General features: G+C 55.8%; 1 protein-coding gene across 2 annotated transcripts in view; it reads right to left on the minus strand.

The window, feature by feature from the left end:
- The window catches only part of ITPR3 (inositol 1,4,5-trisphosphate receptor type 3), a 66,936-nt gene extending 62,143 nt beyond the window's left edge, over window positions 1-4,793 (minus strand). The window contains exon 1 of one of the 2 annotated variants that reach the window (XM_029242139.1): window positions 4,415-4,793. In XM_029242139.1, the coding sequence (XP_029097972.1) occupies window positions 4,415-4,503 (89 nt within the window). In that variant the 5' untranslated portion in view covers window positions 4,504-4,793. The remainder of the gene's footprint in view (window positions 1-4,414) is intronic. The other variant, XM_029242137.1, reaches the window with a different exon arrangement.
- Between the last annotated feature and the right edge of the window lie 13,576 nt (window positions 4,794-18,369).

An 18,369-nucleotide genomic window follows, 5' to 3' on the forward strand; every position in this document is an offset into this window, starting at 1 on the left:
GAGACCCTGCCTTGGGGCACAGGACAGGGCTAAGTCCAACATCTCATTCCAGTGAAATCACAATTAAGTGAAAGCCAAGGGCAGGTCTGAAATCTGCCAGTGGAATGTCGTCTGCACGGGAGGGGCAGCGCCCCCTCCTGAAATCACGTGAGTCTCAGGGACTTAAGGCACAAAGGGCCCTTAAAGACCATCTCTTCCAGCTCTCCGCTGTACAGACTAGAACAGGCTGGACTCTGTCTTGGTTATCACTGATTCCCCAGTGACTAGAACAGTGCCTGGCACATAGTAGGTGCTCATTAGATGTTTGTTGAATGACTTAATGAAGTCTGATGAAGGCTAAGAGATGGGCTCTCTGGACCAAGGGGCAGGCAGACCCAATAGCTAGGCTTCCTCACAGCCTGTCAGCCTGAGAGGGCCCTGAGAAGGGACCCCCCACCCCAGGTACATATTAGAAGCACTGCGGAGCTTTAAAAATCCAAACCTCAGATGCCCACCTCTAGAAATGTTACTACAGTTGGTCTGACATGGGACATGGGAGCTGGAATTTTTTTTTTAAGACCCACAGGGAGATTCTCGGGTGCAAACAGAGCACCTCAGAGGACAACCAGGCTGATAGAAACAGACTCTGAGAGGGAGGACCTTGCCAAAATCACCCATGCAGTTAGTGACAAAGCAGGTCCTGACCCTGGGGACCTGGGACTTCCTCCACATTTACCTCCACGTTTTCTGGGTCCTGACCTCCAATTACCACCCTCCTGGGGAAGCAGATCAGGCTGGAAGGTAGACACGGAATCCCAAGGTCACTTCTGACCCTACTCCCTGAGATCACCCAGCCCTGGGTGACACAGGTCCAGAGGCCCTGAGAGCCCCCAAATGGTTGCTCCAAGGCCCAGCCATGTGCAGGCGGAGGCAATCTGACAAATCTTGGGAGCACGACTGCAAGACCCAGTTCACCTGCACTCCCCAGCTTATCCCAGTGGTCTGGGGGCCACCCCTCTGGGCACTCAAAAGAGACCTTCTAGGAACTGGACGTGAGATCCTGAGGGGCCTACCCTGCACGCAGGGCCGGTTTCCCACAGTCACTGGCCGGGAGCCATAGTAAATCCTTCACCTGAAGTGGCCCTAACCCGCTGCTGCAGCCCTGGCCTCTGCTGCCTCCCACCCGGAGTGAGGGACAAGGCAGCGTCCCCGGCCATGCTCTCCTCCCGAGAACAGGCGTGGGCCTGCTTTCCCTTCCCGGCTGAGGTCTCAACCTGCTCCAGGATCCACTCCCCAGACCCCTCCCATCCTCCCAACCCAGAGTTAATGTACAGTCTCCACTGGGAGGTGTAATTACGCAGGCAGCTCTAATTGGCCTCCTCCACTTGGCTCTGCAGAGCCTGGCTGGAATCTGAAGCTGCCCCAGACTCCCTCCTCCAACGATGCCCGCCCCCCTTTCCACTCCCCCAGCTGAGCCAGTCCCACCGTCCACCAAGGCTGCCCCTGTCCTCATCAAATTCATTTTCTCCAGCCCTTACTGGGCACCTCTTGGGCACCGAGCATTGCGATCGCCTGGGAACTCAGTCAAATCAGCCTCCAGGGTTCGCAGACATGGGCACCAACAGCCAGGATGAAGGCAAAGGGGACCAGAGCTGAGGATGGAGGCAGAAAGGTTCTGGTGAGGCTGGAGCAGAGAGAGAATCACATAGAGCAATGCTTCGCTTTAAGGCTCCAAATCCCCTGGGGCGCAAAATGCAGATTCTCATTCAGCAGGACAGGCAGGGCTGTGAGATTCTCATTCAGCAGGACAGGCAGGGCTGTGAGATTCTGTATTTTCTAACCAGCTTCTCAGAGATGCTGATGCTGCTGAACCAAGGACTACACTTTGAGTAGCGATGCCTTAGGGTGTTTAGAAACCATTCCTTCACTGCGTGAAGTTCTAAGAAGGTGCCCAGCACAGTGCCTGAGTGGAGGAATGGGGTGATAATCCTGGCAAAGTGCCCAGTGTTAGAGGGCTCTACAGAGAAACCTTCAACTAATTGTAAAACAACACAACGCCAGGGAGGAATGTGTATAAAGCAGTGCGAAGCACTGGGGAAAAGGGGTTAATTCTGCCGGGGTGGGGGAGGGGGGTTGGATCTCACAAAGGAGGGCCACTTTGTACCAGGTCTGAGAGGGTGGGTCAGATTTACTCAGGTGGAGACTGGCTGAAGGGCAGGGGCAACTGGAACAAAGGTAAAGAGACGGAGACAAGACCACAAGAGCACACCAGACCGCAAGAGCGTGGGGAAGGTTCCAGGAATCCCAATCCAGGTGGTGCACCTGGAGTGTCAGGGTCGTGAAGGGGGTGGTGAAAAAAAAAGATAGAAAGTTAAGTTGGGGCCAGCACATGCCAGTGCTAGAAGGCCAGGCTGGGAGGGTGGGAGTGCCGGGAGGGAGGTTGGGTGTGCGTATATCTGCGGAAGTTGGGAGCTCCAGGAGATGTTTGCACTGGGAACCGGCCCCTGGAGTAGAATGGCTCTGGGCGGTCACCAGGCCCTGCCTCAGAATCAAACTGGACTGGAGGAAGCAGCTTCCTGGGGCAGGAAGGGCCAGGGCGGGAGGGAGCTGTGCTAGGAAGCAATAGAGGGAATCCCTAGTGAGGGGATGAGGCCTGTGTGGATGGCCTTGGTTCTGTTAGATCCTCACAGGTGCTAAAAAAGCCCCCACAGGGCTTCCCTGGTGGCGCAGTGGTTGAGAGTCCGCCTGCCGATGCAGGGGAAACGGGTTCGTGCCCCGGTCTAGGAAGATCCCACATGCCGCGGAGCAGCTGGGCCCGTGAGCCATGGCCGCTGAGCCTGCGCGTGTGCTCCGCAACGGGAGAGGCCACAACAGTGAGAGGCCCACGCATCGCAAAAAAAAACAAAAAAAAAGCCCCCACAGTGTGCTCAGCCCTGAGCCTGGCACTCAGAGCAACAGAGAAGATGGTCATTTCCCAAAAGCCCCCAGTACTGTTCAGACACCAGGCAGGGGGACACCATCTGCCCCTGCATCCCCCACGTCCCCACAGTCTCTGCTCCTTCCCTCAGCGCTATCAGACATGTTCACTATGTGCCAGGGATGCAGCTTACCCCATCCTCTGGTAAACTGAGCAAGACAAGTGAGATGTAGCCGGGAGGGAATGCAGGGCTGGGGAGTCCACATGTGAATGGGGAGGGGAATGAGAAGGCCTGGAGGGTGCTGAGATAAGAAGCGCAGGTATTCTGGAATTCCAAGTCAGCATCCATTCCCCGTTGGCTAAGCCAGACCTCCAACCCTCCCGATCTTTCCCACAGGACTAAAGCTAAACTCCCAACAAGACACCAAGGGAGCCAGATGGCTCCCACCTCCCCAGCTCAGGGCGAGCCAGCCCTGGGTTTAGAGTGCCAAGGCTGTCCTCCGAAGCCCCCAGGGAGAGGACACCTTGCAGCTGGTTGGCATCCAGATGAGGGTAGGGTCGGCAGAAGAGGGTGGGTTTACCCTAAAATAAAACGGCTGGGTGTGGTGGGGAAGAGGAGACCATTTAACACAAGTCCCCAGACTGAAAATGTGACAAAGGTAACAGGCCCTGCCCTGAGGCTGGAGAGGTGGAGAAATCACTCTTACGTCCCATCCCCACCGACTCACTCAACTGCTCTCTGAAGATAAAACCCATTCGCTCTAATTCTTGCCCTGCCCTATGCCAGCTTCAGGCCTGGCTCTCTCCAGGGACTTGAATTGATTCCTTGCTTATCCAGACCCTGTGGGGTGGCAGCCAGAATTAATTAATGTTGGTAAAGTGCTCCAGAGATCCTGGGACCAGGGACCCAGAGGCGCCAGATGAGCCACTCAGGAAATTGACAGGGAGAGGCGGGGAGAAGGGGGCAGCCGGCAGGAACCTCGGACGCCTGTAAGGGGAGGGCTGCGAAGACACTCCTAGTGATGGGGGCGGGGGAGGGGGGGGGCGCAGGGCAGAAGAGAGCTAGGAGGAAAAGGTGCGACCCTTCAAAGGTGCGACAGGTCTGTTACTTGAGGACTACGGGCTGAGCCTGCCCACCCCGCCACGGCTCCGCCCCACCCCAGAGCCGGTCACGTCCAGGCCCGGATGCCTTTCCCTAACTAACGCCCCAGCCACCCACCTGCCCCCTCACAGGGACCACCTGCAGAGGAAGTCTCGGCCTCCCCGCTCCTTCTGAAGAAGGGCGAGAGCGCCAGGGTGGAGGCTTCGCGAAGGGGGACGCCTCCTGACAACTCCGGCTGGGCACCCGACTTTACCTGGGCAAACATTTCACTTCCTTTCTCTGAAAGGAGGCGAGCCGTTCCCCCCGCTCCTTAAAGCTGGGGACGTCCAGGTCCTCTGTCGGCGGGAGGCAGCAGGACGCACGCAACTAGCACCAGGGCCCACCGCGCCCCCCCGCCCCGAACTCGGCTCACTCACCCCAGAGTGCTGATGAAGCCATTGACTGAGCCCTCGGCGTACAGGGAGACGATGTCCCCGATGTGGAGGAAGCTGGACATCTCGCTCATGGCTGCGGCCCTCGGGGGAGCCTGGGCGGTGGGGGCGCCCAGGGGCGCGCGGCCAGGCTAGGTGCTGAGGGCGGAGATGACCGGGGAGGCCGAGAGGGGCGCGCCCCCACCTCGGAGCCTGGCGCTTGGCGCGGCCGGGGCGGGCTAGCAGCCCCCGGGGCGGAAGGCTGCGCGGCGCGGCCCGGGAGCCGGCGGTGGCGTCCGGGTGAGGAGGTGCCCGCGTCTCGGCTCACCCGCCGCCCGCCCGGCCCGGCCCGCGAGTACCTGCAGCGTAGCAGAGCAGGAAGTCTGGGGCCGCCACACACACATGTAAATCTCGCCCGGGAGGCGGAGAAGCCACACCCCGCCCCCACCCCGCACCCGGCCACGGCCCGCCCGCCGGCACCCACGTGTGCCGGCCCTCCTCCCGCGCCCCTAACGCGTCCCGGCCCGGTCTCCCGGACGCCGAGCCGGCCTCCTGTCCCCAGCGATTCCGAGGGGTCCCGGGGCCCCAGCGGGCTCCCGGGACAGGTTTTCAGTTCCGGCGAGTCCCCAGCCAGACTCGCGGAACCGCCATCCCCAGGAGGCCCAGCCGTAGTTGGGGCTCTCCGCCCTCGAGGTTCCCCGAACTATCTACTCCTCGGCCCTCGGGTCGCCGAGAGCCGTGCAGCAGCCCGCGGAAGGGGGAGTCCAACGACCCCGCGGGCGCTACCTTGAGTCGCGCGCGGAGGAGGTGCCTCCGAGCGCCCAGGCCGCGGTCGCCTTGCGGCCACCGCGCCGTCTCCGCGCCCAGCTGAGAGCCGTCTCGCGCCGAGAGGCGCGCTCATTCCTTAGCAGCGCAAATCGGGATTCATTTTTCTCAACGCGAAAAGCCTTTTCATTGCACAACAGAAAGTGCTCGGGCTTGGAGGGGGAAATGAAGCAATGGGGTGGGTTTTGTTTTTTTCTCTCCGCATTCCTGTGTACAAAGAGATCCAACTTCCGAATCAGTTCAGCCGTTCCCTCTCCAGGAGTTGGCTCCAAAACTCCCGGCTTCTTCTTTCTTTTCTTTTAACGGGGGGAGGGGGGCAGGAGTGAAAACTACCTTCGCTAGTTAATTGCGCACCCGAGCGCCAACAAGCGCAAGGCCAGTGCCGGCCCCCTGTGAGTGACCCGCTGCGGTGTCGCCGCTGAGCTCTTGCTCACGAAGTCCTCCCTTCAAACGCACGTCCCCAGCTCGCCTACTTTCTGTTCTGTTCCCGGGTGCTTGGGTGTTTGCTTCCTAGTCCTTTATTTTTGCTTCTGGGATACAGTGCTCACTGCCACCGCCATTCGATCACGTTTACTCCCTTCCGACCCCACACCCCACCCCACCCTGACTTCCTGGGAAGGGGGAGGCTTGTCCCTGGGAGAAAGGGAGGAGGGGACTGAGGACTGAAGCAGGAAGGAGAAAGACCCGGGGAGGGGTGAGGCAGCGAAGAGCAGAGAGACAGCTGCTGACACGCAGGGGGAGTGAGAGAAGAGCCCCTGGGCCTGTGGCTTTTTCACAAAGACCCCTAGAATGTGGGAGAGGAGGACACCTCCGGGATTGCTGAATTCAGTGTCTTACACTCTTTTCACCAGGATCCACAGTAGCAAATAAGTTTTACATCAGACCAGTCGGCACCTTCATCTATATACAAGCAAAACAATAGTTTCACAAAACAATACTTATCCTTATGACCTGTGATTGCGCTCTGATATTTTCTGTTCTGTTTGTGTTTTGGTTTGTTTTTTAATACTGATTGTGAACCACTAAATTGCTCTTTTAAATGTACCAAATGGGTTGCAAATTGCAGTTGGAAAAACCTCACCCAGGCCACTCTGCCAAAAAGAGATGAGCAAAGCCCAGCGAAGGATGAACCAGACCTCTAGGTCATACAGCCGGTTCATGGCAACTGGAGCCAGAAGCCCAGCCCTTGACCCCCAGCTCCTGACTTCAGCCCAGTACTCTCTCCACTGCCTTACACTGCACTGGAGCCTCAGCTGTCCATCCCTGGAGCCCAGCTGGGAAGGGCCAGCAACTGGAACAGCTTCACTTGCTCCCAGAAGTCAGGCCTCCACTGCATTTCCTGCGGACAGAAGGGAAATATATGCATTTGTTCCATAAGCATTTATCAAGGGCCTAGTATGTGTTGGTTTCTGCTGGGCACCAGGCTCTGATCAAGCCACCGGCCTCAGCCCAATTGACTTTCCCCTTCCCCAGACAGTGATGATGAAGAGAAATGTGCTGGAAACACTCCTCCAGTGGCTTCACTCTGCACACGTGCCTTCCTTGCCCCAGCCATATCCAGGGGTCCATGTCCTTCCTCTCCTAAGATTCAAACGGATGGGGACTTCCCTGGTGGCGCAGTGGTTAAGAATCCGCCTGCCAATGCAGGGGACACGGATTCAAGCCCTGGTCCGGGAAGATCCCACATGCCGCGGAGCAACTAAACCTGTTTGCCACAACTACTGAGCCTGAGCTCTGGAGCCCGTGAGCCACAACTACTGAGCCCCCGTGCCACAACTACTGAAGCCCACGCACCTAGAGTCCGTGCTCCGCAACAAGAGAAGCCACCGCAATGAGAAGCCTGCGCACCACAACAAAGAGTAGCCCCAGCTCACCGCAAGTAGAGAAAGCCTAGGCGCAGCAAAGAAGACCCAACACAGCCAAAACTAATAATTAAAAAAAAAAAGATTCAAATGGACGGTTCCATAACTCAGCCAAGGTCTTACAGCCAGGAAGTGGAGGTCAGGCCTATCTTGCCAAAAGCACATGCCGCTGGTTCTCCCTCCACCCCCAGATCGGGAGTGCTCTGAGCCTCTGTCCCTCCACCAACCAGAAGGGCTCAGAGGAGGGGAACACAACTGTCATCCAACTGAGAAACCCTGGTAGGGATGCCCCTGGCAGCCTCCTACCACACACACTGCTTCTGTGTATTCCTCGGAACCACGACATCCATGCTGTGTTCCCAGAGGAGCCACCCCTGGGCTCTAGACCCCTGGTCACCTGCCTCTGCAAAAACAATTCCACTGTAAGCGCTTTTATGTATCTGGGTTCTGAGTTAGAGTTTGTTTAAAGAAAGGTTCAGTTGGTCAAAAAAATAATAAAATTTAAGAAACTGATGATACAGCTCCAGTGAGTTCACTGTCCTGCTCCCCTGCTTGAAACCTTCCTGCATTTTCTCATCACTCACAGGATCAAGCCTACAGGCCTTAGCTCAACACACCAGACCCTGTCTGTCCCCGCCCCTCCCCACTCAGGCACCCTCGGCAGACACAAAGGTCACCCCTCAAGCACCGTGCTGTGAACTGTGCAGGCTTTGACTCTCATAGGCCTGGGTTAGAGGCCCAGCTCTGCCATTTTTCCAGAGGCAATTCTCTCAGCCTCCATTTCCATCTGTTAAAGGCCCCTGTTTGCTTGTCTGTTAAATGGGGAGAATATTGTACCAACATGTGGGGGAAGTGGGATAAAGCCATCAGCACAGCATCCCCCAGTTAGGAAGAACTGAGTATGTTCAATCTCATTTCCCTAGGACCACGTCCAGTCCCACTTCTGTAGGTTCCTGGGGTTCCCTCCACCACCACCCTCTTTGTATTCCTATGGTCAGAATAAATTCTCCTTCCCTGATGTCCTGGAGCAGCAATCTTTTAAGTCTTATTATGAAATATTTTTAGAAATACTATTAAATTTAAAATAATATATCAAAAATATAGTGAGCACCCTGTACCTTTCCTCCAACTTTGTCAAATCTTAATATTTGGCAAAGTGGTTCCAATATATATATTTTTAAACTAAACCTTAAAAATTCAGTGAAAAAGTGAAAAAAAAGTGTTCCCCTGGTGGCGCAGTGGTTGAGAGTCCGCCTGCCCATGCAGGGGACACGGGTTCGTGCCCCGATCCGGGAAGATCCCACATGCCGCGGAGCAGCTGGGCCCGTGAGCCATGGCCGCTGAGCCTGCGCGTCCGGAGCCTGTGCTCTGCAACGGGAGAGACCACAACAGTGAGAGGCCCGCGTACCGCAAAAAAAAAAAAAAAAAAAGTGAAAAAAAATTCAGTTGAAGTTCCTTATGGATGCCTCCCAACTACACTTCCCTCCAGGAAGAACCACTGTCCTGATTTATGCTTGTACCAGGTACAGATGTATCCATAAACAATGCACCCTATCACTCTTCAGGTTTTTTACCTTTTATATAAATAGTATCACCCCATGTGTATCCTTTGGTACTTGGAGCAGAGGTGTGACAGTCCACTTCCTGACCACATCACAATTTGTTTATCTATCTGGTCGGTGACCATGAAAGCCCTATCTAGGTTTTGGCTATTACAACTATGTTGCAGTGAACATTCTTGTCTCCTTGTGCAAACACATGAGTGTCTCTAGGGCAGAGTGTTTCAAACTATGGACTCAGATGTATTTGCGGGTCATGAAATCAAGTGAGTGGGTAAAGATCAGCATTTTTAAAAATTAATTAGTTAATTAAGTTTTGGCTGCATTGGGTCTTTTTTTTTTTTTTTTTGGCTGCGTTGGGTCTTTGTTGCTGCGCCCAGGCTTTCTCTAGTTGCGGCGAATGGGGGCTACTCTTGGTTTCGGTGCACAAGCTTTTCATTGTGGTGGCTTCTCTTGTTGCAGAGCATGGGCTCTAGGCATGTGGGCTTCAGTAGTTGTGGCTCATGGGCTCCAGAGCTCAGGCTCAGTAGTTGTGGTGCACGGGCTTAGTTGCTCCGCAGCATGTGGGATCTTCCCGGACCAGGGCCCGAACCCGTGTCCCCTGCATGGGCAGGCAGATTCTTAACCACTGTGCCACCAGGGAAGCCCCAAGATCAGCATTTTTTAAAACTCATAATTGATTAGAGGGACTTCCCTGGCAGTCCAGTAGTTTTTCCCTGTGTGCAAAAAAAAAAAAAAAAATTGATTAGAAAATAATGTACATCACATGTCACCGGAGTCACCATTAGGGTGAAAGGTGTGTGTGGCACGTTCTGGATCACAGTTCATGCTTATTGAGGATACCTGTCCAAAAGTTTGAAAAACTCTACTCCAGAGTGAGAACTTAGAAAGTGGACTTGCTGGGTCACAGGGAAGGTGCATGGTCAACTTCCTAGGAATCACCAAATTATGCTCCAAAGTGGTCTTTCTAAGTCACCCTTTCACCGGCCACTAGAAGTATGCCCACTGAGCCATGCCCTCACCAACACTTGCTATTGTCAGGCTTTTTAGCCTGGAACTTCTTTGTACCCCCAGTGTCAGAGAACATATCATAAGCCATCTTGAATTGTAATGATCTCTCTCCTTTTTAGCCTCCCCCTCTAGACCATGAATTCCTGGATGGAGGAGGCTGTGTCCATTTCACTTTTTGTCTCCAGACCAGGCTGGACATATCATAAGTGTTCACTAAATCTGAGTGTAATTGAACTGTCAAAGGAGCAGGAAGATGGGGAAAGTATATAAATTATACCAGGGGATAAAGGGAGACTGTGGGAGCCCCAGCTCGGGGTGTCGGACACCTGGGTCCCCAGGTGGGAGGTAGGAGCTTCCAGGGGTTCTCTAAGCAGTTGGAAAGGAGAACCGATGGGCCGCACCCCTCCTGAGCGGCTTGAGTAGGATACTCTTAAGCTGGGGCCAAGTTCAGGCCCAGGAAGGAGGCCACCACCATCCTCATGGCAACTGGTTCAGGCCCCAACTTCCATGACTGGGTACCCCCAGCACCCCCTCCCAAGGGGGGGGCCTCTTCTAGAGGGAAAACAGATGGAATGGGACACTCTGGTCAGAAATTCCAAACTCAGGATTCCCAGGGAGACAGTGACTGCAGGGGCCCCCAGGAAGGGGAACTGAGGGGCAGGGGCTGGATCATGGGGAAAATTCCTTTTCACCGTATCTCTTTTTTCAACTTTTGAATTTTGGACTATGTGGATGTTTAACCTATAACCAAAACTAAAGAGGTTCAAAGTCTCACTCCCCAAGCTCCAAGCGCCCGCAGGAAGACCTACAGGAAACCCACCCCTATTCTCCATCCAACCCAGACCTGAGGGGTCAAGGGGGTTGGTGCTCAGACCCTTCCCCTGGAATCAAAGGGAACTTTGTGTGTGTGTTGGGGGCAGGGGCGATAAGACAACTGGAGGGTGTGGGGGGGCTGCCAGCTCTGAATCCTAGGCCCCCTTCATCAGCATGCTCCCCTGCCTCCCCACCACCACACCTACCTTCTGGAGACTTCTCCCCAGCTCTGCTGTGTGACTTTGCAGAGGGTACAGACCTCTCTGGGTCTCCGGTTCCTTCTTGTAACCAGAGTTCACATCACCTTCCCAGATTTCACCCTTGGTGCTGACTTTTCTTTGAGCTCTTTCTGGCCCTCCCTGTCTGGGATTGGGAGGGGCAGGAACGCCAGCCCCATGCTAGCTGTGCCATCTCATGGTTTCGGGCAGATAACAGGGAGTTTGCAGGGCTTCCGCAGCCCCTTGCTCCTGATGTGGCCGTAGGGCCAGGAGGGGAGGGGTGGATTCAGGCCAGAAGGGCTGATTCAGTGCTGCAGCCACCCTGCCCGCTGCCGGGGTTCCCAGAGAATTCCTTCCCCATGCCATAAGCTGCCCTGGGCGGGCACCTCAGCCCTCAGCAAGCACTCAGCCACAGCCAGGGCTGCCGGCCCTGCCAGCCTGCACTCCCACTCACACACACACACACACACACACACACACACAGAGTCACCCTCCCAGGGAGTCTGAAAGGAGACAGAACTTGCTCTGTTGGCCTTCCCCCCACCCCACCTCCCAGTCATCAATGCCATATCTATTTATTTCAGACATTCGCTGACCACTGACCACATGCAAGGGCCTGGAGAGGAAACCAACCGGAGGAATGTAGCCAGCTAACCTGAACACGTGGTCCCGGCCTGGTGAAGAAAGAGATCAAAGAATCTGCTGCTGCCCTTCCCACTGGCCACAGAAGAAAGAGTGATTTCCTCCCACTGCTAATTTTGGCCTCTTGAGAGGGAAACCCCCTGGCTCTGGAGTCCTGAATCCAAGGGGCCCAACTCCAGGTCTTTCCTCTTCCTCTGCGCAGAGGTGTCGGCTGGCAGGTAAGGTGACCCTGCCCTGGGCACCTTCACAGTGAAAAGCAGAAGTCCTGGAGCAAGACCACGGAGTGCAGGCTCCAAGCGCTCTATAGAGAAGCTGCCCCCCCCCCACCACGGGCCTCAGTGTCCTTGTGTGTAAAATAAGAATAGAGAGCTGTGTTGGTGAGATCCTGGCAAGAAACTGGCAACACATTCCCAGTGCGTAATTAAAGAGAGGTTAATGAACGGATGGAATTGCAGAGGTGTGGGCGGGGCTAAGACCCCAGCCAGGGGCGATGCAGTGCCTGGAGCTAGGAACTGCAGAGAGCTGTTACCAGTCCAGTCCCAAAAAGGAGCCAATGGAGCAAACACCAAACCTCTCTCCCCTCCTGCCCTCCAGTCTCTTTCCAGTGCCTCCCATTGGCTCAGAGGACAAGGGAGCCTGGGTAATTCGGGCCATAGAGGTCAGCCTCCCAGGACACAGAGCAAGCACAGAAGAGTGGACAGTGTATCTGGAGGGGTGAATGGAGAATATCTAACATAAGTAACTACTTTGTAAAACATTTAGCTCGAGCAGCAAATATTCTCTATAATTGTCTTCGTTGGCATAGTCCTCAGGGTTCTCAATAAAGAGAAGTGCTTGTAGATCTAAAGCAGTGACAATCTAATAATGGAATTTTGTTTTATAGGATGACCAAGGAGGGGACATTTATGAGACAGAAGATTTTATCGAGGTTTCCACAAAGCTGACCTCTGAGTCCCCTCCCCAATAATCAGCTATTGAGGACCCACTGGGCAGAAGGAGGAAGTACAGGGGGCTGGGCTGGCCTGCACGTGCCTTCCCCACCCCCACCCCCACCCCCACCCCCGTTCTAAGTCAGAGTTGAACAGTCGTGGAGGTTCCAGTGGAGGCTGTGTCATTACAGTTCCCAGTCGCCCTCTGAGGTTACCCCGCTCCTGATGCCCAGGTCAGGACCTTGGCAGGACCCCTGGAGAAGAGGGAGGCCTCTGGCAATTCTCTTTCCACACTCAGGAGGGGGACCCTGCCCCGTGAGGGGAAACTCCACAGGCCTCTACACCTCACCTGCCAACAAGGGAGGCAGGTTTGGAGGAGGGGGAACACCAGCGTGGTGATCCTGTTGAGAAAGGGCACCAGAACGAAATCCTCCCTGGGGCCAGGGCCAGGCAGGAGCAGCCTTTGTCTGGCAGGAGACGAACAGGATGATGTCAAGTCCACCTGGGCTGGGCCCTGGCCTCCAGTTGCGCCCCACGCCCACCTTGGCAGGACTGAGGCCTGCGAGCCTGGGCTGCCCGGCCACAGCTCGGAATGGCTGAGGGTTTCACCCAGCAGACAGGACCTGCTCCTACACCAGGTTTGCCAGCCTTTGTTTCTGGATCTTTCAGAAGGAAGAGATTTGTGCAGAGAGGGGTGTGCCATGCCCTTCGGAGGGGGCAGGGAGGGGTCATGGTCAAGGCACTCCACTCTAGGGGGAGAGGGAGAGAAAGGCCTGCTGTTTGCCTGGGAGCTGAACAGACACTGGGGCCCTTGTCCTGGGGCAGTGGGGGAGGCTGCTGGCCAGATGGAGAGCAGTGGGGGAGTGGGGGGAGGGATTCCAGGGCCCAGCTATCAGCCTCTTCCTCCCACACCCCCACCCAGCTCCCTGGCCTGCTGGGCAAGAAGACAGGAGACTTACTGAGACCTGGTGAAGCCCAGCCCCCATTACCACCCAGACACAGAACCTCCGAAGGCAGCCCTGGTGCTGAGCAAGGTACTGCCTTCCTGAGGCCCAGATGCTGCAGAAACCCACTGAGCCTGGGCCCTTGAAGCTGGGCAGGCTTCTCTCTGGAAGGGGCTCTCCTGGTTGACTGTGAACAAACCCGGCCTCGGATCTTCAGGGCAGCGTTCTGGTGAGGAGGGCTGCATCCAGCCACCTGACAAACATTGATGGAATCTGTGCTGTGTGCGGGGCTCTTTACAGGGCAGGAGGCCAAGGGCTCCCCTGGCCCCAGCAGACCCTTGACAACCCAGCTGAACCAACCTCAGCAACTCCCTCCTCTGGCTGGTACTGATGTTGTTCTAGGCCCTCTTTCTAAGCGTAGCCACTCCCAAGAGTGGCCCCCAGCTCATCAGCCGGCCCTCAGTACTTTCCCAGGGTTGGCTGGGGGAGCAGAGAGGAAGACCCCCCCCCAAGACTAGGCGCCTGGAACAGGAACCACAAAGGGAAACAGTAGCAACCACTCACTGCCGACACTGGTTCCCACCCCTAGGTGGCGCTCTGGCTGCATTAGTGCACCTAGCCGGCCCTCAGCCCTGTCCCCATTTCATTACTGAGGAGGAAACAGAGGCTCACAGAGCTGAGGGTCTAGACAATCAAACAGCTAATGGATGAGGAAGGGAAATTCTGTTACCTAACAGGTCGGGTGACGGTTGTACGGCTACTAAGGTGTCTCCATTTTGCAGATAAAGAAAGCTCAGGGAGGTGAAGGGACTTGCACAATGTCACACAGCCAATAAGTGACATGAGGTGGGACTCAAACTCAGGCCTGCCTGACCCCAGAGCCTGTGTCTTCTTAATCTTCACCCTGCAGAAGGGTCACAGACAGGGAACCTGGGAGGGGAATTTGTTCACTCAGGAGTTATGCCTGACAGAGGACTGTTCCTTTGCCCTCGCAGACCCTGCCCCGAATTCCTCCTTGGTGGTGGCCGGGGGGACCCTCGCAGCTGGCACAGGGACCCCACCAAGGCCTGTGCCTCCAGCCTTCACCTCCGGCTGCCACCTAGTTCTTTCCTGACTCCACCTTCCAGTGGGGCCTGGCCCGGCTCCCTCCATCCTGAGCCAGGTGGGCCTCCTTGCCTCTGGGCACCACAGTCTGTGGTCCACGCACAGGCTGCACCTGCCCTGATTCCAGCAGATTCCAGCGCCAACTACCACGATTCATTAGCTCCCCCTTTGTCCCGACAGACAAAATGCACAGCAGGAGGGAAAGTGGTTCGACAGCAGGGAGGATCTCCAGGTTGTTGGGGATGGGAGACTCAGGGATTGGGTGCCAGAGGAGGCGGGGTTCTTTAGAAGAGGAATATGCTAGGCTGCCTGAGTGAGAATCCAAATTCAGGGGTTCCAGACAAATTAACTTCCTGTGGCTCCTCCAGCTTCCTCCCCTTGAGGCCCAAGTGCTGGGAGTGGGAGCTGGAAGGTTGCCTCCAGAACCTGTTCAGACCTGCAACCAGGACCACACCCACAGTGCACACTGGTCCCATTCAGAGGCAGTGGGAATTAGCACTTACTGAACACTTACTATGGTCCCTTTATGTCTCTGTCAGCTCATGTAATGTTCAAAGAGCCCGAAAAGGGCTACGGTCATTATGTCCACTTGACAGAAAAGGAAACCGAGGCCCAAGGCCTTTTCCAGGACTCTCCATCTTCCCAATGTCTGTTTGTCCTTCAAGGTTCAGCTTAAATGCCCCCCTTTGTGCCAAGGACCTCTGCCCTTTGTGGGGCTGTACACGCACAATGACCAAGGCTAATCGGAGCCCGGGCTCTCCAGGCCGACCTGCCACTTCCTAGTTCTTGACCGTGAACAAACGACTTCCCTAAACCTGTTTCCTTATATGTCAAATGGGGATAATGAAGCACCAACCACAGAGGATGGTGGTGAGCATTCAACGAGATAACACACATCGTGCCCTGTAACCAGTCCCTGGCACAGAGGGGGCGCTTAACAGAGGCAGGTTTTCACTGCTAATTTTATTATGTACACTTTCTTATTGGCACCTCACCATACTAACTCTGTTGATTTCACCTCTCAGGCCCGATTGTAAGTTCACTGAGGACTCATCTCAACATCTCTGTCTTGGTTTGGGTTCCCCAGGATGCAGACCCTGAGATTCGGGGACACATACCTGAATGGAGGTGACCAAAGTGAACTCCAGTTAGAGGAGTGGAGAAGTGAGGCAGGGAAGGGACAGATGTCAGTCACGGAGGTATTGTCTACCAGTTCCCAATGTGGCGCCCAGTCCCTCTGGGGAGCTCGGGGAGCTAGGTCCGTCTCTGATGTATCCTTCTCACCCCGTCAACCTCAAACCCCACCCATGTCCCAGGCCCCAGCTTTCTGCAGCTCTGAGCCCTGGTGACGGGCTATCGTGTGCTCATCCAGCTCCGGCCTTGTTCAGCTAACAGATTGGGGCAGGAGTCCAGGCCTTGGAGACAGGGGTTCCAGGGGCTGAGAGCAGAGCCTGGTTGAGGGCCAGCATGGGCACAAAGATAGGCACCAGGGACACCCTGGCCCTGGCTAAACAGGAGGGACTGACCAGGGTGGAGGTGCCGCCCAGAGGCTCATCTGTCAAATGCTTGGCTGGTCCCTGCTGTCAGCCTAAGTCGAGCGCTTCCTCGGGAGAGGGTGGGGAGCCTGCCTCAGCTCCCACTTTGCATTCTCAGAGCCCAGGCCGCCATCTCTGAGGCCTTTGAGTCCAGACCAGGCGGGGTTCAGCCTGAGAGACAAGGTGGGAAGACAACTAAGAGAAGAATTGGGAAAGGTTTGGGGACAATGTTCTGATTACTATTGCTACCTAACAAATTTTCCAAAACCTAGTCATGTGAAACAACAGCCATTTCATTTTGCTCACAGTTTCGTGGGTCAGGAATTCGGAAGGGCCTGGCTAGGTGGTTGCTGCTGGGGGTCTGTCGTGTGATTGCTGTGGGGGTCAGACGCTGGCTGGGGCTGGAGTCATCTGAAGATGCAACTGAGCTGTACGTGCACGATGGCTGCTCCCTGCGCGGCCGGCAGGTGGTGCTGTCATGGCGGGGGTGGGGGTGAAGCTCAGCTGGGGCTGTGGATGAGACTGACTCCATGTGGCCTCCGACTTCTTACATGGGGGCTGGTTTATCCCAGAGCAAGTGTCCTGCGTGGCCTTTTCTAATGTAGCCTCTGCAGTCATATAGCATCACTCCCATGGTACTTTACGACGGAGGCAATCATAGCCCTCCAAGATCCAAGGGGAGAATGACACAGATCCCCTCTCCCTGGGAAGAGAGCCAAAGGATGTTGGGCCCATGTTTTAAAACTAGCACAGGTGGACTTCCCTGGTGGCACAGTGGTTAAAAATCCTCCTGCCAATGCAGGGGACACCAGTTCGAGCCCTGGTCCAGGAAGATCCCACATGCCGGGGAGCAACTAAGCCCGTGCACCACAACTACTGAGCCTGCGCTCTAGAGCCTGCGAGCCGCAACTACTGAGCTCGTGTGCCACAACTACTGAAGCCTGCGTGCCCTAGAGCCCATGCTCTGCAACAAGAGAAGCCACCGCAATGAGAAGCCCACGCAATGAAGAGTGGCCCCCGCGAGCCGCAACTATAGAAAGCCCGTGCGCAGCAATGAAGACCCAACGCAGCCAAAGATAAATAAATAAATATATTTAAAGTAATTAATTAATTAATTTAAAAGGTTGCTAAGGAAAAGAAAAAACTAGCACAGGTGACATCTCAGAACGGGTCTCTCTCCCTGTACTACCTGGGATCTCAAAGGTTACAGGCCCTGGGGGACACCAAGAGACCTCAAGCCAGCACCCATCTTATAGATTCGAAAACTTGGACCCCAAGAATGTAGAGCCTGGCCCTCAGCACCTGCCTCGGCCCCATCCTGCCCGCCTGTGACAGTGAAGGCCAGGGAGCCCTCAGGCCCTGAGGCCCAGGGTGGGTCAGCAACCTAGAGAGGTGTGGGGGGGTCAGGGGTACATGTGCCCGAGGGGTATTTGAGTGTGTACGTGTGTGTGCAAGGACTCACGCATGCGGCTGGATGTGGGAGGGTTACCCTACCCCCTAGAAGATACTGTGCTCCGTCACCAAACTCCCCTCCCCGAGGACCCAGTTTGTGCAGGGATGGAAAAGTTGAGGCAGGACCCCGGGGAGGAAAGGGCTTCAGGAGGGAGGGGCTGAGCAAGAAGGAGGCCCTGGGAGGGGCTGGGAGGGGCTGGGAGTCTGGTTCTGGGTTCTCAGGTTCAGGGCTCTCAAGAAGCTGGTGATAGTCATCAGAAACCACTGACAGCTTCCTTTTGGCACCATCAACCATGGAAACACCTGCAGAGATGCGGGGAGGGGGACTTGAGGGGATCAGGGAAGTAGGATAAACCCGTCATCTCCAGCTCCTCCCCAAGCCAAGAAGTAAAATGTCCCTTCAGCACCCCACCTGTCCCCACTGTCCCCAGGGCAAGGTGCCCAAGGCAGGCCAGCGCCCCATGTCTGGCAGCCTGTCACCCAGTCTCTGCCATTCCTCATCCATCCCCACCAGGAACCCTTGTTCACAGCTGTGCTCCCAACAAGCTTGCAAGAGAGATTTGTCGAATGAATGAGAATCAGGGATGGGTGCGAGCTTGGGGTTGGTGGTGGGCAGGGGTCTGTCCGGCCCGCTGCCCTTGCTCCTCTGCTGGGCCTCTGGGCAGGGCGGCTGCTGCAGCGGCCCCATGCCCACTCCAGAGGCCGACCCAGGCCCTCAGGCACTTCCTAAGCAGCAGGATATGGCCTGCCCTGAGTGCCCCTAGAAGAAGGCAGCTTATCAGAGGGGAAAGGACACTTCGTTCAGGCCTCGTCATCTGCCCGGACTGGGGGTGGTGTGTTCAGGGCATGGCAGGTAGAGCCCGGCACTGCCTGAAGGACGATCCCAGAGAGTAGATGGGGGTGGAAGGCCTGGGGAGGACAGATGAACAAGGCTCCGTGCCCCAGACTGTGCCAAGACCTTGGTCCTTCCAGAGGTCCACTTGGGCCCTCCCTTCCCCTCCACAATTCTACATTCTCTCCATTCCCTTCCTACCTCTCTGAGTCCTGGTGGGGCTTTTCATTCACTT

This window comes from Monodon monoceros, unplaced genomic scaffold (assembly GCF_005190385.1).
Source record: "Monodon monoceros isolate NGI ecotype Baffin Bay Population unplaced genomic scaffold, NGI_Narwhal_1 Super_Scaffold_3, whole genome shotgun sequence".
Taxonomy (NCBI): domain Eukaryota; kingdom Metazoa; phylum Chordata; class Mammalia; order Artiodactyla; family Monodontidae; genus Monodon; species Monodon monoceros.